The sequence below is a fragment of the Synchiropus splendidus genome, chromosome 8, assembly GCF_027744825.2.
Source record: "Synchiropus splendidus isolate RoL2022-P1 chromosome 8, RoL_Sspl_1.0, whole genome shotgun sequence".
NCBI lineage: Eukaryota > Metazoa > Chordata > Actinopteri > Syngnathiformes > Callionymidae > Synchiropus > Synchiropus splendidus.
The window spans coordinates 23660132-23684052 of record NC_071341.1 but is presented as its reverse complement, the minus strand read 5'-3'; the positions used below and the strand labels follow the sequence as shown (position 1 = coordinate 23684052).

General features: G+C 43.3%; 1 protein-coding gene across 2 annotated transcripts in view; it reads right to left on the bottom strand.

Moving 5' to 3' along the window:
- LOC128763709 (rho guanine nucleotide exchange factor 12-like) overlaps positions 1 to 23921 on the bottom strand; it is a 32822-nt gene that overhangs the window by 1086 nt on the left and 7815 nt on the right. The window contains exons 2-39 of one of the 2 annotated variants that reach the window (XM_053872809.1): positions 17736 to 17756; positions 16434 to 16525; positions 14471 to 14536; positions 12575 to 12673; positions 11355 to 11404; positions 11159 to 11216; positions 10901 to 11073; positions 10680 to 10799; positions 9997 to 10101; positions 9764 to 9898; positions 9429 to 9527; positions 8674 to 8784; positions 8489 to 8587; positions 8192 to 8234; positions 8017 to 8122; positions 7503 to 7640; positions 7387 to 7419; positions 6850 to 6964; positions 6660 to 6765; positions 6118 to 6321; positions 5909 to 6047; positions 5794 to 5826; positions 5402 to 5553; positions 5179 to 5325; positions 4944 to 5029; positions 4171 to 4296; positions 3991 to 4105; positions 3167 to 3267; positions 3011 to 3088; positions 2858 to 2933; positions 2166 to 2333; positions 1990 to 2077; positions 1840 to 1917; positions 1671 to 1765; positions 1417 to 1605; positions 1103 to 1339; positions 174 to 403; positions 17 to 86 (exon numbers count right to left, since the gene is read on the bottom strand). In XM_053872809.1, coding sequence (XP_053728784.1) covers positions 17 to 86; positions 174 to 403; positions 1103 to 1339; positions 1417 to 1605; positions 1671 to 1765; positions 1840 to 1917; positions 1990 to 2077; positions 2166 to 2333; positions 2858 to 2933; positions 3011 to 3088; positions 3167 to 3267; positions 3991 to 4105; positions 4171 to 4296; positions 4944 to 5029; positions 5179 to 5325; positions 5402 to 5553; positions 5794 to 5826; positions 5909 to 6047; positions 6118 to 6321; positions 6660 to 6765; positions 6850 to 6964; positions 7387 to 7419; positions 7503 to 7640; positions 8017 to 8122; positions 8192 to 8234; positions 8489 to 8587; positions 8674 to 8784; positions 9429 to 9527; positions 9764 to 9898; positions 9997 to 10101; positions 10680 to 10799; positions 10901 to 11073; positions 11159 to 11216; positions 11355 to 11404; positions 12575 to 12673; positions 14471 to 14536; positions 16434 to 16525; positions 17736 to 17756 — 4181 coding nt within the window. The remainder of the gene's footprint in view (positions 1 to 16; positions 87 to 173; positions 404 to 1102; positions 1340 to 1416; positions 1606 to 1670; positions 1766 to 1839; positions 1918 to 1989; positions 2078 to 2165; positions 2334 to 2857; positions 2934 to 3010; positions 3089 to 3166; positions 3268 to 3990; positions 4106 to 4170; positions 4297 to 4943; positions 5030 to 5178; positions 5326 to 5401; positions 5554 to 5793; positions 5827 to 5908; positions 6048 to 6117; positions 6322 to 6659; positions 6766 to 6849; positions 6965 to 7386; positions 7420 to 7502; positions 7641 to 8016; positions 8123 to 8191; positions 8235 to 8488; positions 8588 to 8673; positions 8785 to 9428; positions 9528 to 9763; positions 9899 to 9996; positions 10102 to 10679; positions 10800 to 10900; positions 11074 to 11158; positions 11217 to 11354; positions 11405 to 12574; positions 12674 to 14470; positions 14537 to 16433; positions 16526 to 17735; positions 17757 to 23921) is intronic. The other variant, XM_053872810.1, reaches the window with a different exon arrangement.

Genomic DNA, 23921 nt, shown 5'->3' with positions numbered 1-23921 from the left:
GAGTCAGCAGCGCCACCTTTGTTGACGTCTGCTGCCGACCTCTCCGGCCTTTGGCATAGTAGATTATTGTACTTGGCTTCGACCTCCTGTGGAAAAAGAACAGGCCTCAGTCAGATCGGACGTTGATGCAGCCAAGTGAATAAGAAGTCGGAGTGAATAAAGAACCAATTGACCTTCAGATAGTTCAAGTTGCTCTGGAGGCTTCTGAGGTGAGACAGGACTTGTCTGCTGAAGGTAGAGAGGCTGCCGGCGTGAGACGCCGAGGAGAACCTCAAGTTGATGCCGGAGTCGGCGGCGCAGCCCTGCGAGGTGCTGAGCTGCTTCCCTGTGGTGGCTGCCAGGATGTCGTCGTCCGTGCTGCTTTCGCCTGCACCACCGTAGCCCTCCAGGACTAGGTAACCTGCTGAGAGATGCAGACGTGACGCTCTGTTAGCAGCAGCAGACGGAAGCAACACAACAGCAGCAATTGTTTTCGCCGTAGTTTCTGTCGCATCGATGCTCAGCCTGACAAAGCATTAGTGTAAACATGTACACAAGCATGAGCAGCAAAGGGTGCAGGGCTCGCAGCAGGTGAAAGTAGCAGTGAGAATTAACAGCCGAAATCAACCAGGTAGAAGCAGGAAGGAAAAGTAGTCCAAGCGATCATGGCTACGGGTCGAGGAAGTTTCAGCAGTGGAGCAAGTTTTACTCGCGATGGCAGGTTTAGTAAGTGACGGAGATGTGGCTGGTGCAACTGCATTGGAAGCAGCTGCAGCAGTCAGGATGAGAAACTATCGTCATCATGGCAACAGTGAGTCATCGCCGGTTGTTGCAGCAGCAGAAGAGGAGGTCTAGCAAAGGCCTTCTGTGAAAATACTGGGTCATGCAAGCTGGACACAGGTCCAACAGGCCTCCACACGATCTGGCTCTTTACTGTACTTGGTGGCATGTTTTGGCAGTTTGAAAAGCATCAGCATGATCGTGGCAGCCAGTTGGTGACAGGTGTGTAAGTGTTAAGGCATCGAGTCGTAGTTCCAACGTGACGTAGTAGTTACTGTTCCCAGCACTGACTTCCATTTCTAGTATCAGGAAAGAGGTAGAAAGACTTCACAGATCGACTCACCATAGTCCTCAGGAGAGTCGAAGAAGCCCGTGTCCCCTGAGCCCAGGTCCTGAGCCAGGTCCTCTGTCTGGGTGCTGTTCCTCTCGGAGCCATTGTGGACCAACACCCGCGCACACTTCTCCACAGGGGTCCTCAGAGAGGTGGTCCTGAGAAGACGAGCCCCTGTGGACCTCTTGTTCCTCTCCGCGGCCTCCTGCGACATGAGCTGGGTCACCAAGGCCTGTTTCAATGCTGCCACTGCAGGAAAGAAGAGGGCGCCGCGTCAACACCACCAAGCACACGAAGCATGTGTCGAGCGGGGCCAACGTCCTCACATGTTTTTAGAGCTTCATCTGCTCTGGAGGGGAACTGGTTGAAAAAGTCGCCTTCTCTGCTGTCGTCGCTCACTTGGAAGGGAAGTTCCGGGTCCACAAAACCTTCCTCCTCCTCTTCCTCGGCCTTCACCACCTCAAAGGGGTTGGAGCACTGCATCACAGCCCTGACGGCCGGACTGCCCTCTTTGTCTGAGAGAGAAGAATACTTCAGTGCTGAACCCGTTTATCTGGGCGACCAGTTCCACCTGTACTACCTGAAGACTGCGTGCTGCCGGTGGAAGTGCGGTCCGGATCCTTGCTCAGCCTGGAGACCCCGGCAGTGATGATGTCCACGCCGTCTCTCTCCACACTGCAACACAGAGGACATCAGCGACACAGATGGGAGCGAGTCACTCAGGTTTAGGTGTGAAGGTGCCAACTGACTCGGTCTGAGGTAACGGGATGACGCTGTGAGGCTTGACTTTCATGGCATCAGCTCTCTGGGTGATTAAACGCTGCCACCTTGTGAGCAAAAACAAAAAAAGGCTCTATTAATTCTGAATGTAAATGTAGGACGGTGTTGTGGTTTCTCACGTTCTCTGATCGGAGACAGTCGGAGCCATCAGCTCGTAGATCTGAGCACCATTGTCTGACATGGAGAGGACGAAGAAGGACTTGTTGTCTGAAGGAGAGGAGTAAAGAGAGCCATGGGTGTTTGTCCTGTTATTTATAGCCACTTTGTTCCACTTTCAACAGGGGCTGTTGCTCACCTGTGGCCACCGAGCGCACCAGCACAGAGTTGAGCTTGATGATGGGACTGAAGATGTGTTTGGTGTCCGCCGTCCCTGCCAAGTTCTTGCTGTGACACTTGAGGATCAGACGCTCGTCTTGTTTTTGTAACAGAACCAAGATGTCCTCCAGGAGGAGAGTGTACAGCTCTGGAAGGAGAGACAAGCTTCAGAACCACACTCAGCGGCCAGCGGTATTTTATTTCAGGCCATAATGTTTCAGGCCAAAATTAATAACGATGAAAAGCGCCCACAACGCAGCGCAACAGTTAAAGCTCTTTTTGCCGTCTTGAGTTTTATTCAATAGGACACTCCACCTTGATAGCACTATTTCAAAAGCTTGAAATGGTTAGGGATGAAGGCAAACAAAACAAAACCAAAAAAGAAGACAAAAGGTGGGGAAAACAGTGGAAGAAAGTATTTCATGATGATGACTGTTATTACTATTTTTATTATTATGACATGGTCCTATGGTTATTCTCATGGCAAACACGGCACGTGGTGATGCTACTGTATGAGGAATCCAGTTGCAGAGAGTACGTGCAGTTGCAGTACTCAACACAATACCATGAAAAGAGTCCCTGGTCATCACACATGTGATCTAACTAATTCATATACGTTCACAGATTAAATGTCAAGTGATTTCATTCCAGACATAGTCTGAGGAAACAAACCTATTGTTTTGTCCTTGTTCACTTTCCATGAGAGAGGACCCTCGTGGACCATCGTTTTCTTGGTAAGATCGAGGTTCTGAAGGAGGAACAAAAGACCCGTTGTTAAAGAACAACAAAAGAAACAAGAAAAGGCTGCTGCTGTGGACAAGCTACCTTGAGCTCCAGGATCATGGGGTTGTCTGTCTGTTTTAAGGAGGAGAGGTCCAGCCGTCTCTGGTAGTCTTCCAACCTCTGATGGGAGAAGAGGCGCAGAGTAAGGCAGTGATGGGAGAACGAGTCTCGAGGACAGGCTCAAGGAGCAACTCAAACCTGCTTGTCCTCCGATTCCTTCACAGCCTGGTTGACATGATTGAGGATCTTTCTGCAACAATCTGCAGCCTGTTTCACTTTATCCTTCTCCACAGTGTTATCTGTAACAGATGAACAACTTGGAGTGAAGCTCTGCTTCCGGTGGCACTTTCATTCACTTGACCCTCAAATAATCCAGACCAGGGTGTTGGCTATAAACAAAACTAAAACTCTGCACAGTGTGGTCTCTGACAAATGATATTTTACAGACCTTCGGACAGGATTATGGCTTTTTTTCTTTCCTGGACTGTAATGGTTGCTAATGCTGGAGTGCACACTTGGCATTTCCTTATATGAGGATTAATATAACGCAGTCACATTCAGCACTACAGTAGTGGTCGACCTGGCTGCATTGAAATTTGTCGTTAAAACAAGTGCCATGCATCAGTCATAGTGCTAACCAGACCTCAGGTACAGGGAACTCAAATGTCACAATACATTGGACATAAAACGAAACATAAAAATGTGCTGAACATGAGAGGGAAGTGCTGTTAAAGAGCAGCATAGAGGACCGTTAAAAAAATTACAGTGAGAGAACTTCATATATTCATGACGTTAGTATAATTTTGTTGCACAGTTGAATGATGTCTCTGGAGAATACTGTCAAAGATGTTGAGGAATTCTACACATGAAGTCCACAATGCTTGATCTAGTGACAGGGTCAGCACTTCACATTATCATCCAGATTCAAAATAACCGAGAAGACCCAAATATGTTATTCGCCCCCATCAAATTCAAACATTATTCTTGATAGAAAAAAAAATCAGAGCATAGCGCCACGGCACCTGTGTACTTGGCGATGTTGTCCAGTAGAAGCGGGTACTTGGTGAGTCGCTGCATCTCCACAGGGATGATGTCCTTCAGCTGCAGCCGCCGACACAGTCTGTTACTCTCGGCCTCCTGAAAAAGACAAGGGGTCATTTTGTGTTAATGTCCTGCCACAATAACGGCGTGTTTGTTCTCACCTGGATGAAGGAGGCGAAGCGCGAGTCTTTCTTCTGCTTGCTCTTGATGATCTCCAGAGCGAAAGGCTGGTTGCTGCAGAACGTCCCCACCGCCAGCTTGATCTTCTCTTCCTCTCCGCCACTGAACTGGAAGCACCCAAACCAGGACAGGAGTTAAGATGGCAATCACTTCGATTTGGGTCGGGATGGTTGCCATGGTTGCAGCGTGTCAGAACTCCCACAAGGGGGCTAGACTTAAGCTGTTGTAGAAGAGGGGGGCTTAGGTTTATGTAGAGGAGATCAATGGTCAGACCCTCTGGGGAGCGTTTACCCTACTTATCCCCCACAGAGTGACTTTACCCAGGGTTCCAAGCTGATGTGTGGCTTCCTCACATCTCACATTCCATATCAAAACTCAGAGATGTCAGCCAAATCGAGGGCAGCGTTACAGGCCTCACATAACCCCCCCCTTTTGCCCCGCTCTTACACCTTTCTTTTTTTCACTTTTGTCACAGGTTAAACGTTAAAGGCCCATTAAGTGTAAAAATGGCCGGCCGCTGCACCACAGCTCACCTCTTTCTTGTACATTAAACCTGTCAAAATAAACAGATGTGAGACTGCAAAAGCAATCTGGAGGCGATATTTTTTTCTCTTATGAAGCAATTTTCAGCAACAGTTCAATCTCTCACTGCACAATACATTTCCCCCGTCCACATCAGTCATCTGGAAATGTATTCAATATCAGAAAATGTTTGAGAGAGAAAATACAATTTCAGACCGAGAACTGTACTCACCCATGAGAGCAAGTCATCTCCTATCTGATCAATTACTGAGGACTCATTTCTCTTCCGAATGGCTGCCATTTTCTCCAGTATTGTGACTGAAATTAAAAAAACGGAGGCAGGGTTGGACAAGGATGTGTGTCTGCATACTATACGGCAAATTATGATAAATAACAAGGTGCAGAATTGTGCCCAGTATGTGCATTGCTTTGTCCCATTTCCCGACCAGTCATTCACATTCGGATACCATGTAGCTGCAGAATCTCCTCCAGGTTGGTAAAGATGTTCCTGACGTCTGCGGTGGGCAAGATGGAGTCTTTTGAAAGCTTCTGGTAGAAGACGTGATCCAACACCTTCAGCATTCGCACATGAGCACGCTCTGTGTGAAAGAGTTCTGCAGGGGACAATGAGCCACATTAGCATATGACCACAATAAACCTATAATAAAGACAGAGATACAACATCCCCACCATTTATGACTTCTTGTCTCTTGATCTCATGAGGCCTCAGACCGGCCAAGACTTCCCGCCCAACAAGTTGCTGCCAGTTGGGCGGGTCGTGCTCCGAGTCGGTTCCTTGATCGTCCTCACTCTGGACATCTGCGGCGCCCAGGCCTTCCACCCTATTAAAGATTCCAAAATGAACCCCATAAGACAAATGTAACACTTTGGGCGAACTTCAGATTTGGAAACACTGATAACAATAATGCTTGTCACAGTTTCTGGGCCACATGGCTGCTAATCTTTTACACCTCAACACACATTTTTGTAAAAAGCTAAAGAGCTTAATCACAGCTTACGCTCAAAAGCTTTAAATGTGTGTTTATAGATGATGAAGTATTACGTAAAGCAGGTTGACAAACCTTCTCAGAGCTTTTGGTGTTCCATCATGAGCTCTGCAAATCAAGACATCCAACATAAATCCACTCCCTTTCCAAAAGTAAAATCATTTCCACTAGAGTGACTTGAATAATTTACCTTTCAATTTCTCGATCATCCTCCTGCAGCTGGTCAAGGCTGTACAAGTCCAGGTGTGTTGGAGGGTACGATAAGCCATCCAGAGCGTCAGAGGGGAGGCCATCGCTCAACCTTGACGGTCCAGAGGTTGGTGTCCCACCTGAGTGGAGAGTCAGAGTTGGAGTGTTTGGTTTCTAACTGGAGGTGTTGAATCGGTTTTCATCCCTCACCTATGTCAGCATCTCTGCTCACGTCTGAGCTATGGGTGACGCTGTTCGGGGAGGACGTGTTGATCGATGTGGAGTGTGTGAGCTCCGAGCCCTCGCTGGATTGGCTGCCTCTCAAGCGTACGGACTCGGAGTGATCGTTCGCCCCCAGAGAAGGCTGAGATAACTGCTTCTGAGGCCGAGGGCGACCGTCGAGGGCTTTGCCCACTGAACGCAGTGATGTTTGGTTAGCGATGACACTGATTTCATGTCACACCACACTACTGTCATAACTATGCAAGTAAACACAACAGAAATCACCTGAAGACCAGAGAAACTAGAACTAAAGGAACCATGAGGCATCCCATTTGTCATTTTCCCATGTGTCTGTTACATTATTACAAGTGACCTACATAAGTTGCCAAAAGCAATTGTGCCTTCCAGGCTACACACTGACAGAGGAAATCTCAGAGAGAAAAAAAATCTTATTTTTCTTGTTATATTATCTATATATCAGAAGAAATCCTGGTGAGTGAGACTTAAAAAGAGGTTTTGTGTGCAATCACCTGAAGCTGCTTCAATACGACTGGGTCTCCGCTGAGGTCCAAGGATGCTGGGAAATCTAGGTTTTTTAACCTTCTCTTCTCCTTCTTTTTCAGGCTTGATGGTTTTCTGATCGGCACATTAAAGCACAGCAAGTCAGTCTCTGGGATACAAGGTTGACAAGCACATGGGGAGAAAGGTGAAGTAGAATACCTTGATCTTGGGCAGGAAGTTGATCCGAACCCGTTTGGACTCCAGGCTGCGAGGTTCTTTGACCCTCACACCAAGGTGCTTCATGTATGTATAGATGACATACTGCATTGTAGTGCTGAGGAAAAGCAGAAGACAACATCTGAGCTTGGCAGCACACGGGTGAACTTTAACCAAGAACACAAAATGGTGGCAAAATATTAAAAGTGCAAGCATCCACGTTGTGACACGCACCATATGTCAGACCGGTCCGTGTCGTACATTTGCTGCACAAACCATCTGGAGTTTGCAATGGCCATATGGCATATCAAACAAAACTGTTTCATTCACACTCACTTGTGAATAATTTAGCATCGCTTTAATGCAATGTTTTCCTTAACAGAAAATACAAATGACATCATTTAAAAGGAGGTCTTTTGATGACATTCAAATAAATTGCGTGTCTTTATGATTGAATAATTGAATTCTGATGGTAATTTTGATGAGAGTAATACAGAGATCCACTTCAGTCTTAAATAAGTCAGACACAAATTTGCTTACCACTTTTCTTCCTCTGTATTTTGTGTAGAGACCCTAAAAAAAAAGATAAATATCAGCTGTTTGCTACAATTTACTGCCAACTTGTCTACACAACATCTGGTGTAGTGGTGACTTACAAGATGTCCTCTATCTTCGTGATAATGTTTTCGGCATAGGAGCGCTCGCGTTCGAGCGTGACGCGATCGCGCACACACTCCTGGTCCAGTCTGGTCAGCTCCACTTCTGCTACAGTCAGACCCATACTGCGCTTCTGCCTGCAGGAACACACCACGCATACATTATCATGGAGCGAAACTTGACAAACGTTACCTGGTGGGGACGGACCTGTAAAGGGAAACAGGAAGTGATGTTCGATGACGATAGGAAGCTTGAACCTTGTAACCCACCTATATGGTCATCGTCTAACTATCCAATGAAAACTAGCTAAAATGACTCCTCCTGCTTCTTGCTGAATGCAGTGAGACCGACTGATTGATTGTACAAAAATGTTTATTTTTTTAGATTCACATTGTCTTTCTGTAAGACAATAACATGACTAACATGTGGACGTAAGGACATTCAAGAGGAAGTGGAGATTGAATGTTTGCATCACCTGTAGCTGGTGTGATGGAGAATTGTTTGTGTGTTTACCTAAAATCTTCCAGGTTTTTCTGAATGTCAGGAAGCAAGGACTCTTGCAGGGTTTGAACATGTTGTCGGTTTATTTCCTCTGGTATCAACTCTGTCCGTCGTCGATCTGCAATTCAGAACGTGAGTTACCATCAGTTTGTTTTGCATGACATCAACCTCAATACGAAGCTCTTACCTAGGTCAGCAGATATGGATTCAGGAACTGGAACTTTCAAGTTCTGAAATTAAAACAAATGTGTGAGCTAAAACAACTCAATAAAATAACTAAAATAGACCAATGACTGTGAAACTATATTTAAAAATAATGAGGTTAATGACTTGGGAAATGGGGAAAAAGTTCAATGAAAATACTAACATAGAGTTCAGTAACAGTTATGATGCAATGAATGTAGACATGTAAAGCAAACTGTTGAGGTTTCTTAAAACAGTGTCCTAATTCTCAGACGCTCTGGAAATCAGGAGGAAATCTTACTGCTCCACGGTCAATGAAGAAGGTGTGGAGGTCCATGAACACCCGTCTTGTCTCTTTGGAGTTGGTCTGTTTGTACAGGTCAGCGTAGAGGTAGCACAGCTGGGGAAACAGGGTGATGAGATAAAACGTGACCAACAAAACCAGGAAAGCAGACCTGTCCAAGAGTTCAGGAACGCTCGTCTCACCAGAGGAGCTGGATCGAATTGAGAGATGACGTGATGCAGGAAAGCTGCCAGGTGAGCCGGCCGAGACTTAAGTTGCTCCATGCTGCTGAAGCGGTTGCACTGACCGTTCGCCTGAAAGAAAAGCAAGTAAGATTGTGTTCACACAATAATAACAAGATCATACTACACCACTGCTGCACACATTCAAAATGATTTGACGATGTTAGATGAGGATTAATAGACAAGCAGTATTGGACAGGCTCGAGACAGACTATCTGACGGTACTTGTCTTCCTCAGAAAACAGACATTTCTTCTAGTTAGGTATGTGTGTTCTGGGAGCGGTTCCGGATCACAAAGACTGCACAAGCCGTTTGTTTTTTTGTCTAGTCGTGTTTGTGCAAATGACAGTGGCGATAATTGCTGTTGCACAAAAGTGCTGGTGTTTTCATGAAGACTGTCAATGATATTGAACCAAGATTAGCCAGCATTTTGTGAATCAGCCAGATACTTCTGCACTTTCGGGGCTTGAAGAGCAACTTATTCAAAAAAAGTAAAATTAATAAAGAGAGATAAAAAAACATGCAAGCATTTTCACTTATTTAAGGTGGACAAAGAAGTCACCATTCCGTGTGCAAAAATACTTACGTTATGGGCGAGTACATTTACATTTGTTGATATCTTAGGATCAACCTGAGTGACCTTTGTTTAACATTGGCCAGATTATGAGATTATATGCCTGAATAACACAGACTAGTCACAGTTTCAAGTGTGGTACCTGTTCTTGGTCTGAATCAAAGTAATCATCTTCAGCGCCAATGATTCGCGCAGGAAGGCGAGAGGAAGGGCTGCTGACAGCAGTGGGAGACAGAGAATCCTGTAGGAGAGACAGTTTGAGTTGTGTTAATAAACCTAACGTGACTGAGACCGGAAAAGGCTCCAGCCTTCTTGTAACATGTAACTTCTAAACTGAGTTTTAGATTCAGATTGGGGACCATAAGCATTATGTACTATGAAGAAATGTTTTTTTATGTTTCTCATATGATCAAATTTGTGTCTTTCTTTGAGGTCATTGCTAAAAAAACACGATGACAAAGCCAAAAATAAACCAACCAGATCAGTGGTATCCTCTGCGTCTGGGGAGTGGCAGGAGTTGAAACTGTTCCTGGGCGTCCCTTTTGGACTTGGACAGGATGAGTCTCTTGGGTAAACACTATCTGGGGAGCTCAGCCCAAGTCCACCAGAAATCTGTAAGTATTGCAGAAGGAATTTCGTTTATTAATTCTCTTCAAAGGCAAACCAAAGCCGGACTTAAGTATCTTAAGTGAAGTTAAGTAAACACTTACAGGAGTACTTGTCCAAGACAAGTCTGTACCGTGCTCTCCCTTAAAAGGTGTGTGCTCTGTCTCAGGTATGCAACCATCATCTCCGTCGCCACTTGAAGTGGCCTCCTACAAGTGAAGCACACAAGTTTCAAGATATTTTCAGTCAGAAATATTGGTGTTGCTTATGACCTAGCTGTAACTGGGTTCAGGTGGTTGCACCTTTATATTAATAATACAACACAACTATAGCAAACGTTTGAGTCATCTATCACACCGTGACATGACACACTAAGGTCGTATGTTCTCTGGTAACTAAAATCAAAGCTTCACACGCCACAAAAATCGTCCACACTTATTGGACCAGATAAGAACCTCACTTTAGGCTGCCGTCAATGTTGACATCTGTACTCTTCCAAAACTCAACTTAAAGTTACTGTGGTCACAGAATACACTCTAGTTATGAAGAAAATAAGGTTACTTTGGATGTGTAAGGAGGTCTGGAACAAGGCAAGTTGTTTTCCATAAACAAAGTCTAATTCCTTCAACAAGGATTAGGATTAAGGCTAGTCTGGAATGACTCCTGAACACCGACAACAACATCACACAAAGCAGACCACCACCTCAGTGTTAGATCAGTGTTTTGATAAATCCCACTCTTCAGGCTATGGTTGAAAGTGTGTGGCATCAGAGGTTAATTGCTCTACCTGTGACAGCCCTGTGGACTTGAAGGGCTGACCCTGTGGCTGAGGAATGTGTTTTTTAGTGTCCTGGCTGTCTTTCAGTAGTTTGGGGGAGGGGTTCCTGCCGTACTCCTCCTTCATGGCCTAAATAAAGAACAGAAAGATGTTTATATTCCAAATAAAGCTCGGATTAGGAAAAGAACAATGCGTCAGGGGTGAATCAAACGTGGAGAGAAGATCCGTACCCATGGCGGGTGTGTGGAGGAGAGCCGGGTCTGAGGACTGTACGGGCGTTCTGTTGCTGGGGAGTTCGGGGAGGAAATACTAACGCCCAACATTTCAGATTCAGCTTCTGACAAAGGGATCTGGGCAAGCCCTGGAGGGCGACCCAGGACTGTGAGGGCCACATAGGAGCCCGCTGTAACACACGAGAGGACACGTTATTTAAGAGATGCTCCATCCAAAACCATGCAACTAAGTGAGTACACAGTTTACAGACTTACATTTGATAAGCTTCACCACCTCAATGTGATTAGATTGTGTCACAAGAGTTCCATTGACCTGAGGAAAATCAACAAACCAACACACTTGTGATGAGGCACTGTCTGTCCAGGAGGTGGCAGCATACTATCTGAGTAACAGCAAACATGAACTGAGTGATGAAAGAAGAGGAAAGACTGAGCCAGATAAACAAAGTACCTTGATGATCCTGTCGCCTGTCTGAACACCTGCCCGCATGGCGGCTCCATCTGGCAAACACAGAGATGAATGTCAAAGAAACAAAGGTGGCCACAAAAGAGTGTTGAAAGCACATGATAGAAAGGTTAAGTCTGGCTGATTTCAATGCAGTGGCACTCGCTAGATTCATAAATCCCCGACAGACCAGAATCTGAGATGTAACTATAAGAGTGATACTTAAAAAGACCATAACAATGGTTATATTACAAGAAGGACCAGTTTCACAGCTCCACCCCAAACAAAGGGATTTAAGAGCAAGACTGGTTATTATGACTCTGTTGTCAGCAGAAAAAAAGCGGAAACTTTTTGTCGCCAGAATGTGGTTCACATCATTTCAGTAAACATGAAAATATATAAATAAAGTGACAAATTTACTTTAGTGTGTTCACATTCATCACCACAATCTTAATCCAACATAAAACAATAAAAGACACTATGAAAAACAACTCTTAGCACAAGCTGCTTGCCTTGATTTGGCTTCATCAAAATTTGTTTCTTTATGGCGGTTTCATTTTTCACCCTAACTTCCTGTGTGCGTCCTGATTGCTGCTGTGATATTAAGTGGCTCCACTGTCAGACCGTTTGCTAGAAACAAAGCAAAGTAACAACAAGATTGTTTACGAAATGTAACATAGCACCACTAATAACAGTGGAACTAAGGACAGCAATATACCTGTAAAGTAAGTGGTATGGCAACCTTTTCAAAATCCATGTTTAGCCCCCACTTCCAGGAAAAATACAAGCGATCTGGCAACCTCACCAGGCTCATGAAAGAACATAATACACAGACCTCAGACAGCCGTAACAATTACTGTCTCAAATTGGGTCATGTGACACCAAAATAGCCAAGCAGCTATTATTAACTAAAAACCTTATGTTGCATTCTGAGAGAACCGCAAACAAACAACGATAATGAAGGTAGGACTCAGTGACAAATACAAGCCACACAGGGATAAGAGAACAGTGCTAAACAATGGTCTCAGTGCAACTGGAGCACTTGACCTGCCATTTCTGTCTCACTCCACTACCCCACAGACCGTGTAATGTTGTCTGTGACCTGGTAACAACCTCGTTCTCATCTGCACACAGTGAGAGACCACTATTGGACACAACTCTGAATGAAGACGAAAGAAACAAAACAAAACGAGGAGGGTGACGTCGAAAGTCTACGTCAGGCTTACCTTTTTTAACAAGCTGCACAAACACCGGGTTGTCACCGCTAACAGTGAGCCCAAAGCCATTTTCATCTTTCTGGATGATGACACATCTCTGGACCAGACCTGTGGGTGAGACGAATGGTACATAATGCTGTCAATGTGGACCACTGAAGACGTCATTTATTCAACACAGTGATGGAAATTATACTATATATACGTATTGTTATAATGGGAATTAACAACTTCACCGCTAAAGTAAAGGCAAACAAAGACACATTTTATCACATTTCAAACCTTGACATTCATCATCAGTCGATTGTTAAAACAAGGAACTCTGAAAGTCAAAGTACTATCAGACCGATCTGTAAGCAAAGTCATGTATAAACATTTCCAGTAAAGTCTTGTTTTTATGGACTTGTAGAATTAAACTAAAATTTTGGGTCGATTTCAATGAAATTGGAAAAAAAACTTCAGTGGCACAGTTTGGCATCTTCAGCCAAACACACTTTAACTCATTTCTGCAGCAGACAGAATTTCCATTTTATCCCATGGTGGATTTGTTTGCGCCTCGTAAGGTCACATGACACACACGAACCAACAACAACAACAACAATGAATATTTTATAAAGTGTTGTCAGAAGGGAGATAGATCTGCAGACAAGATGATGTTGGGTCACTCTAAATATGGGGGAGGTGACCCCTGAACATGTTGTTGTTGTTGAGATTTCCTGGCCTGTACAGCATGAACCAGAGAGGTGAGCGGATCAATTAAGGCCGGGGCAGAGTGGGGGCTGGTGAGTGGAAGAAACAGGAGCTAATAGATCGGGAGAGGCAAGGGAGGGGGGGCGCTGGAGCCCCCAGGGTGGGGGGAGGAGAGAACCAACAGGGTTAGGTAAAGCTGAACGGGGGGAAGGGAGGAGGGGAGAAAGCATGGGTGTCAAGAAAATAAGATGAAGCCACAAGTTAAATACCTGGTTCAGTCATAACTCTTTATTTAATGTTGAACAAGTATTTGAAACCAGTTTTAGCTTTTGCCAAGCCATTAGAAGCAGTGGTGATGATTTTCTTGATCATATTAATCAATCTAAGCTCATGTATTATTCAGACTTTTAATGTATCCATTATCCATTTGGTGAAACATTAGGAAATGCAAGGTGGAACAGGAACTGACCTTTAAGAATGAACATCGCACTCAGCCATATCAGTCAGTCCACTCACAGTCTTATATAAGGGTTTTTTCCCCCCATCATCTTTAGCTTTCAGTTCCACCATTTGTAAGTGTAGCCTGAGAATCGGTGTGTGTGGATGCACTTTCTGACTTTAAAAAGCTGCGCACCTTTGCCACTGAATGTATGGCCATGAAGGCTGTTGTCTGTATAAATGATGTGCTCAGAATGCCATCAATATTTAATTCACTGTCTTTCCATTTCATGCTTTTTTCATTTGTTTGTTTGGTTCCTATGCAATATCCCTCATAGTTCCTTTAAAGTACTGATCTTTGGAAAAAAACCAACATGGATAATAAGATGAAGAGCTACCTCCCTGCTAAAAATAAAGCAAACAGCCAAATAGAACTTTCAAGTTTATAAGTTTGAATGGGATCTTTGAAATGACCACCAATGACATTGACATTTTGCATTTAAAGTTTGGAGTATTTTCGTCCGTGTAAGCCAGTTAAAGTCATGGTCAGGCATGAGCTGTGCAGCAGTGTCCGAAAACAATGATAAAAACAGGAGAAACAGTTCCTCAAATCACAGTCACAAACACAAGACCCGCAAGTTTGCCACACACATCCTTGAAATCCTAGAAAAACTGCAATTGCTTTGTGTCAAACAAACATTTAGAGGCATTTTTACAGCAGAAAGTGAAGCGTGCATGGTTGCAGCTGTCACACTAGTCATTCCAGCAGGAGCATCTTACCACAGGACTCAGGCTTCCCTTCTGCTATCACACTGCTGCTGCCACTCTTCTGCACCACCAGAGCTTCTGCTCACAGCCCCCACCAGGCAGATAGAACAGCAGCAAACAAACACAGAACATGGACCGACACAAGGAAAAGAAAGACAAAACAGGAAGAGAAAATAATCATGAGGGAGAATAGATCATGGGCAAAGGGAAATATACAAATAAAACAATGGTTTGGAATCACGCTTGAATGAAACGTAAAGGGCTGTATGTACCCAGACATGCTCATAAGACGCATGAGAAACTACAAAAATGGAGGACACATTACGGGAAAAGGCTGAATAAAGCATTTCGATTGCTGTTGGTTATAAATGTAATCGAATGCTGTCATTAGTTCGGTGGTTATTTATTAGACAATCTTGAAGAGCTACATTTTACAATCAGCAGCTTTTGTTTGAAGCTGTTATTTTCTGCAACTCACGAGAGCAGAGCTGATGCGCGTAAGGAGAAATTTGACATTCTGTTTTGAAATTATTTGCAAAACTTAGTGGTTAACACTGAATTTATTTGCTTCATATTTACCTTTAAAGTTTTGGGTTTAATATGCAAAAAAGTTACTCATAAGTCCAAGTAGCTGCGTTATGAAAACTTTAAAAATGTATCCAAACCACTTTTGAGTCAGGCAGATGATGCAAACAGAAAACGATAAGGTAAAAGAATTGGTGATGAGATCATGGAACTTGCAGCAAACCAAAAAGAGGCAAACAGACATGCGGGTCGGGAGCATGCAGGCAAGCAAAAGGACAAATGCCAAATTTGAGTCTGGTTGAAAACCAGACTGTAGAAGAATGTTTAATAGACATTTGTCCCCGGGGAAGTTCAACAGGGCATTCAATTAAAGCCTCTTAAGTATGAGGAAAAATACAGAGGACCCTGATGCATCTTGTGTAACATCCCTGAGAAGATACCTAGTCTATTTATCATTGCATCATGGAGAGATAAGTCACCATGTGCTGCAGAGGATTTTCTGCTCTGTTTTGAACACACAAGCTTTAGCCGTATCTCACATCATCCGGCACAGGCTGCTGACAAACACCACAGGGAGTGTCACAAAAGCAAACTGGAGCGTCTCAGAAACTTAACAAGCTCACCCTGCAATAAAGTCGAAATTGAAATGGCAAACAGAGTTAGAGGATTTTCATGCCCTTGAAAGTTGCACTTGGCCCACCCGAACACACAGTCAGGCCCGAGTTATCTGGCACAATAAACGTGAAAATTCTAATGTTGCCATTCTGAAATGCTGTTGCTTAAAACGGGGGTACAATAATACTGACAGAAGCAGTACAACAACAACAAAAAAATAAGCGAGAACGCACAGACTGATAATAGGCTTTCATTAAGCTGCCAACGTGTACAACTCATCTGTCACAGTCTGCTTTGCATTTGACAATCAGGACTGAGGATTTGTTGTTGTCCAACACGTAAAAGAGCGATGCGAATTTGACCAGCCATTGTTAGTACACCACGCCGCTGGCTCAGCTTGGCGTCAAAACCTTTAAGCTGAATCTCACACTCAAGATTTGTTGTGTCAATTCACACACGATGAAAAACTAAATCCATGAGAAAGTGTTGCCATAACAACACGGCACAACCACAGCATTAGACTTCACATTCGACTTTCGACGCCATTATATCAAAATGTTTTCTGGAAAACATCTATAATAGTCAGAGAAATCCAACTTAATGATTTAAACTGCACAAAACTGTGGATAGATTCTGCAACTTCTGCAAAAGATGCACACTACTTCACCACCACCACAAAGGATAATGCAACTAGTCTGACTCAATACACAATCCATATCTGGACAGCCACACCGACAGACAGCAACAAAGATGGACAGGCAGAAAAGTAGAAGACAGTAAGATTGAGCGGTATCCAAAATCCCAGAGGAGAAAATGAAGAAGGAGGTATTGTTACCTGTAGGGTCGAACTCATTAGACGAAAGTGAAGTTTTGTCACTTTTGGGCTTCTTGTCTGGAGGGTGGTCTTTACTTAGAATGCTGCTGGTTCTGCGGGAGACAACACACAAGAGGTTTGCACGTGACTCAGGCGACTCATAAAGTAAAATACAATTCACTTTATAATGTTATACAATTATTATTAATTATTTTCCTTTTTGACAGGAATAGTACATTTTAAAGGCTATAGATTTAAGCTATCACATCAGACTTTCCATTCTGCGAAGGGAAAAGCAAACATTTTTTTTAACAATTTATTTTATCACAGCTGAGATAAATACAATTAATATGTGAAATATCCACCAAATTCTGATATACTACTGAAGATTAATCAATAAAGGTGAATAGGAGACCGCAGACAGGGTAAAAGAGTAGAGAGCAGCCAGAGTGAAAGAGAGGCTTTATAGGACGTAGTGAGAGCTGCCATGATGTATGGGTTAGAGACAGTAGCTCTGACACAGGAAGCTGCGACGTCGAAGAAGCTCAGGTTTTTTATTGGGAGTGGCTAGGAAGGACAAGATTAGAAATAAGAATATCAGATTAGATGAGAACATTTATTTGGAAATAGACAGGTGACTTGGAGACAGACAAGGAATGGTAGAAAATGGAGGCGGAAGAGGAGGATAGGTGTGATGAGAGAGAATAAAAACAAATGAATTATCTAAAGGGTGTGTGCGATGCAATTCTTTTCAAAGTCAATATGCCTTTATCTCTGCTCAATTCATATGCGAGAAACTGCCGGCCAATCAGAACTCAGAGGAACTCGGGCACAGACAAAGGAGAATAATGTTGTATCAAGAGTGAGTCATGCTGAGTGTGTCTACTGTATAATGTGACAGGCGGGGAGGATGTGGAGTCGCTCTGCTGAGTACCCAGAGAGCAAGGCCAGAGAAAGGACGCTCGTCAGAGAGGTTGCCACAGGGCCAGACTGCAGCTTGGACCTCAGTGAGCCATGTATGGCTGCTTCTGCCCAATGCCGGCCCCAACTGTGAAAGGCCACTGTTCTGTTCGTAGTGAAAGGCAGTGATGGGCCGCTCTTAGAAGAGGGACCCCTTTGTCCCTCGCCGTGTATGTGCGCGTGTGTGCGTGTACATGAGAGTTAGACAGGGCGGAGAGAGACGGTATGTTGAGTTCAGACTCTGAGGACTTCTGTTACAGCACACAAGTCTCGGTAAGAACCTGGCTATAACTGCACAGTTCATACTTACGAGGTTGTTTGATTTAAAAAAAAAACAAAAAAACCAGACAAAACAACTCTTACCTGTTTGCTTTCTTGGGAAACCTAAAGAAAGACAAAGTCCATTAGTATCTCAAAGAAGTGACATGGCAAAAACTGTCGACATAAATAAAGATGAGCTGCTTATGAATATGCAAAAAGCGCTTAAGCGAGAGCCAGTCTCACGGCTTTGCCTAAGAGCCGCAGTGGTAAACATGGTAATCCTGATCAAACATCAGAGTAGTTGGGCTGCAGATTAAACCTTTTTCCAGGTCATATGCCCATGGCCTCTTCACAGCAGGACACTATGGTCATGTGTGTGCATCCCAGTATTTAGTTCATCACAGCTATTGTGTGCGGCCTGGACAAATGGTCTAGAAATCACATGGCGACTTCTGAGTACAGTTCTGAAGAATGCAACCAACACTGAACTGGTCTTTAACTTAAACAAGACAATCATATCACTACATATTATATTCAATAAATATAGAGAGGTATTTCATTTCGTGTTGAATATTTGTGCTTTTTTAGCTGTATATAGAACTGAGTTGTAGATGAATGACAATATTTACAACACACAAGTGAAGCAGATGCAAAGCTATACATTGCAGTCATTTGATTAATGCTCCTTTAATCGTAGTATTGGCTTTCTACACAGACAAAATACTTCAGCCATCTGTTTCTTGTTCAGGCACTTTTTTTTTTTTTAACAAAGATGCATGTAGCCACATATAGGATTCCATAAAGTATATGTCCCGTGGCACACACATAAAACTCCATAAAACACTGTACTGTCCTTTCAATTGAAGAAAGGTTTTGTTTCGCACTTTCACTTGAAGACAGCCATAACTTTCTGTAAAACCCCAACATTAGATTGTGACACCCTCAGCTTTGGGATGAATCATCCCATCTAAATGACAATATATTTCCGTACAACCATAACAGCTTCAACTTTCAGGTTGGGTCATGATGTTCACTAGTAAATAAGCCCGCAGAGAGTGCAAACCTCCACCAAGCAGCTTCAGTCCACCCCCAACAACAAGTAAATAAAAAAAAATAATGATAATAAATCTTGGGCCCAAATGCCAAAAATGTTCCCAACTGCCAGTGTTAAAAAAAGATGAGTGATTCAGATATTGATCTGAATAAATTGAATAGAAAGGACAGACAGACAAGCCAACGCTGTCTAAAACCCAACCTCCTTCAGCTCCACTTGATCGAAACATGTTAATGACCGTTAATTTGGCAGCTCCGAAATGATGTAGCAACTTATTTTTCTATCACCAGAACAAGTGCATCACATGTAGCAAAATGTTTTTTTACAGTGCAAATCATCCACAGGACTAAAATAAACCGCACAATTTCCACTATAGCGACCATTTTTACAAGGGGAACTGATAGAGAGGAGTAAATGAAAAAGACGAAGGAATGTTTTATATCTTCTCAAGATAGTAAGCAAAGTATTAGCAGTGCGAGGGAGTCATGCCAACAAGCTAACCTTGAGAATCCCATCCATCATAATGAAGAGCTCCCACTAGCTAGCAGTAGCTCCTTCACCTAACGACAGTGTTTTTCATTCAGCAGCTCAATGGTGCGTTTATGAAAACGCGGAGGACTGTAATAAGTTCCAGAGACTCGAGGCGAAAGAAAACTGTGCTCTTAGTTGCCCACTCCCTTGAAACCTCTGAATTGAAGGGATGGAAAAATCTGCACATAAACACACTGTCTGAACCGGGACATGGGAAACCCAAGTCAGGAGATGGCAAAACTGAGTTGGCAGATGTTTTGGTTACTCCGTCAGGAAACAAATGAAGACAAGACAGTCAATTTTAACTGAGGACATAGAAGGGAGAAGAAGCAGTGTCTCTGTTACAAATTATTGTCTAAGAATGTTCGCACCGTTTTCATTGCATTTCACACATAGTATAATATTTTTAACTGTGGAAACAGTGTAATTCTCTTCTAACAGGGCAACTGTAACGTCTGGCACGTGGAAAAAGTATTGTCAGCAAACATGGTGGTGATTAAACTACCTCAGAAAACATGTTTCTTGACGACATTTCATGTAGAAGAGTATGAATGATTTGAGTTATTTCTTCCCGTGGTGTAAACACGAAACAAAATCAAGACAACCACATCAAAACCAGGATCAATTTGGGATTTGGAATCTTGCTCAAACATGTACATTACATAACACCACTGGAATGGAAACTCAAACGTGCAACTGAGTGAGTCCTTTTTCTCCTTTTCACAAACACCAACATGGCGTTCTTTTAGACCAGCAGTAAACATAAGTCATTCTTAATATCCCAACTGTTTTCATTAATATAATTTACACACTTAAAAGCACTGAGATCCCTTAACTTCAATGAATGTACCTCACTTTTGGCCTAAACTAGTCATACATTTTGAAGGAGTAGAAGTCGAAAAGAATATGTTTAAAAAACCACTCAACCACACCAATCCATTGCGGGGCAGCAAGATCATACCCATGACTGACTACCCAGAAGACTAAATTTCTAAAGTACTTGAGGAATAGGAGTGTCATACGATCACCAATATGCAACTAAAAAATTATCCAACCTTTCTAGGCGTCCCATTCACGTAAAAAAATCCACTCCAAATGCTCAATTTGTTTCATGGGTAATGAATTAGAAAAAGGACTCAGTTGGGCAGCTCAGCAACATCTACTGAGCTCACATTGTCAACTTGGCCCAAGTATTTGTGCACAAATTTATGCACAGAACTAAAACGACATAATTTAATAATTTTCCATGTGCAAAGAAAGTCACAAATCATTCTCTGGATTGTGGCCCAGGCGTAAACGAAACATGTTTTTTGACTGCTTGTAGGACAGCAGTGATAGAAGTGGGTTTAACATGTTTTTTTCTCTCACAAAAGTGCAGGAGTATTAGGTACAAACATCACAGTCAAATAATATCAGGATATATGGATTTCTATTTCATCTTAAACCCACTTCAACATTCACTGAAATAATTTCAAACGGTTTTAAATGCTCTTTAAATTTTCAATTTCAACCACAGCCCCAGGGTTCTCTCTACACATGCATGAATGGGCCCAATGGACTTCAGCCCAGTCCGAGAAACAAAGGCAGGGTTTTGTAAAAAATAAGGCTGACTGGTTGATATATGCTTTTGATGGCCAGGTCATGGCAGTGCAATGACACATGGCCGGTACAGTAAAACAGTCAACAGCTGTTCTTCAGGTGCTGAAGAGCTCAATAGTCATCTTGCCCCTCACTTCTACAACTTACTTTTTTTTTATCAAGACAATGCTAATTTAACTGGAAAAAAACTATTTAAAACTTTATCTAAAGGTATCTAGAAGGATCCCCCAATATAAAAACTATTTTACCAATGTAAATAAAATTGAAATCTGCTGTGTATTATTGATATTATTGATATGAAAGGTAAGCCAGTCAATTATTAAGTTTAAATATAAATACGTCACAAATAACAGCCACACGTACATTCATGAATAAATGCATGGCACAAATTATTATTCTTGACAACACAAATTTAAAAAGAAAAGAGGTCTTGGAAGGTTTGACGGTAGATCTTCCATCAACACTAAAGTGGGCTGTCAGACAGATGCACTTACAAGAACTTCATGAATCAGCTTTTATTAGTTAATATGATTCACTGAAATGAGTAAAAGGACCAGTCTAATCTGAGCGTCTCTACGTCTTAACCAGGATTCCTTCCCGGATAAAGTAGTAACATTTGCAGGGAGAGTAAAGAGGAGGTTTACTGGGTGGGATGGGAGGGAGGGGAAGGAGTGGAGCGGGCCCGGGCTTGAATGCTCCATTGAGGTTTGGTGTTTTGATGGAAAACTGTGGCAGAGCACGGCCAGCAGCAAAAGCGGCAAAAGGAGAACACGACTTGTCGAGAAATAGTAGCCAAGTGAGATGGAGCGCCTGGAACGTGGCTATTTTTGGTTGATGGGCAACCAAACGGGAGGAAAATGTGTTTAATTAAGAGCTTCTTGTCGTGAGTTCCTTCGAGAATAAGTTTGGGCATGTTAAAGCAGTTCCTTTGGCAGCTTTTAACAGAGGAAGAAGTCAAACACTGCGTCAATGGGTAACCAGACCGTGTTGAAATTAATTGAGCCAGCTCACACAAGAATGAATGAGCCCAAAGATAAGGCTCAAACATCATTCACGTGTTGACAAAGCTATAGCAGGCGTGGCCTGTCTGAACCAGGAGGGGAGCGAAGAATCCTGCAAGTCTCCTTCAGGCTACTGAAATCAGGCTGTGATACTTTCTGTTTCACAGCGTCAAATAAACACAGAAAATGGTCACGCATCATATGAAGTCAAAACATTTCCTCACAAACGACGTGAAATGGCTGTCGCGTTCAAAAATCTGGATAAGAGTGGGGTTCTTCACACATGTGTAAGACACGGCTCAATCCTGACGCACTCAGATACATCACATTAAAGCAACAATTCTGAGCACGGTTTACAGAAGGGGTCCCTGGATGGGACACGCATGGTCTGCATGTTATCTAATCAATACCACTGAGTCACACGAGGTGACTGAACACATAGCCACAGACACGGCATGATGTCACAAAAGTTCACCCCGCCTTCAACCTAGAAGTCTAGACTTCCAGCCATTTTCTCCTCAGACAGCCCCCGTGATTTTAGTGAGGTCTACTTTCCTACACACTCACAACCTCCACGTATATTGAGGTTATCACCGAGTCACGGCTTGAGATGAGTGCCAGACAAGAGAGGTGTGGTATGGTGTGTGTGTGAGTTAAAGAGACAAGAGCAATAGTTGTAGAATCCAAGCTACACCCTCAGGGGAAAACAGTGCCCTTTCTGCCCCAATAAACCTCATCAGGATTCCTGACATGAGGGCCGGGGGATAGACATTTCTTCACGCTATGCTGTCTGTTGTCCGCAAGCACTGAGAAAGGAAAGGAGGTTTAACTCACTGTGGCTGCTAATGTGGCTAAGTTCTGGGATCAATGAGACTCCAGCACAACCAATTAAAGCCTACAATACAAAAGTTCAGACTTTATATTTCCATTTGAATAAAACAAGTTTACATTGAAACAAAACCATCAGCGGATAACACTTGCGAGAGATAAAAACTACAAAAAAAAAATACATATCATTTAGAGAGAATACTTGCTTGACTAGTGAAAGGCACCAGATTCAATAAGGGAAGGGATTTCACCCATTAACCTGCGCAGGAAAGCCAGGAGCCAGAGCGGTAACAGGCTCCAATACAAACTCAGACGAGGTGCAGAATGAACTGGCCATAAAAATGACTGCAAGTTAGAACATGGGGCTGGATAAACAAAGCGGGCAAGTTGTTTAATTTAGGTAAGTGAGGAGCAAGTTGGTCTCAAGATGGCATGACATTGTGCCCCAGAGTACGACCTGAAACAAAGACATGCTGAATGCTTGGCAGCAGCTTCACCTACTTAGCCTTTCAAGGACGACACCCAGGTTCAGGACTTATCATCAAAAGCAAGCAAAACTGATTTGCTTGAAATAAACATGAGAGAAATAAACCTGGCATTGAATTCCAAAAGAACCAAATCTATTCTTTTGGAACACAGTGTACATCACTCCACTGCTTTCATCTCGGTGGCGTCAACCCAGCGTAAAGTCTCATGAAAGATCAATGCTTTAACTCCCTGAACACACACATCTGGGGGGAAACCCACCTCTGCCAGTGCAAACGCTGACAATGGAGAATGGGCATCAACCAACAGACAAACCACAACAAAACGGGCCACACTGACACACACAAAAAAACGTATAGCCCTTTTTTTCAAATGAAAGAAATAAGCATCACATGATGTCAAGCCATTAGACATCACGCGTCACTATTCAATCAGTCCACCACCACAGTCTAACCAGTCAACAAGAGGACAGTAGCCCAGTTCACGCCAGTAAAGCAACAACAATGTCATGAGAGCACATAACACTTGAACTTCCTCGACTTGTCCCCCTTTTCTCCATTATAATGACCCTGTCTTTTGTCAAGTGAAAGTAACGTTGGAGCCCTGGAGCTCTCTTGACAAACGTGAGGATTGTAGAGGGTGTCCACAAGCATCAGCATCACACTACTAGGGCGCCGACCCCTGCACTAGCCCATGCACACAAAAGCCCCTGGTGCCTTCAACACAGTACCCACATTTAGAAAGGCCTCAGGGCATCGCCTCAATATTTTTTGATAGTGTCTTACTTGG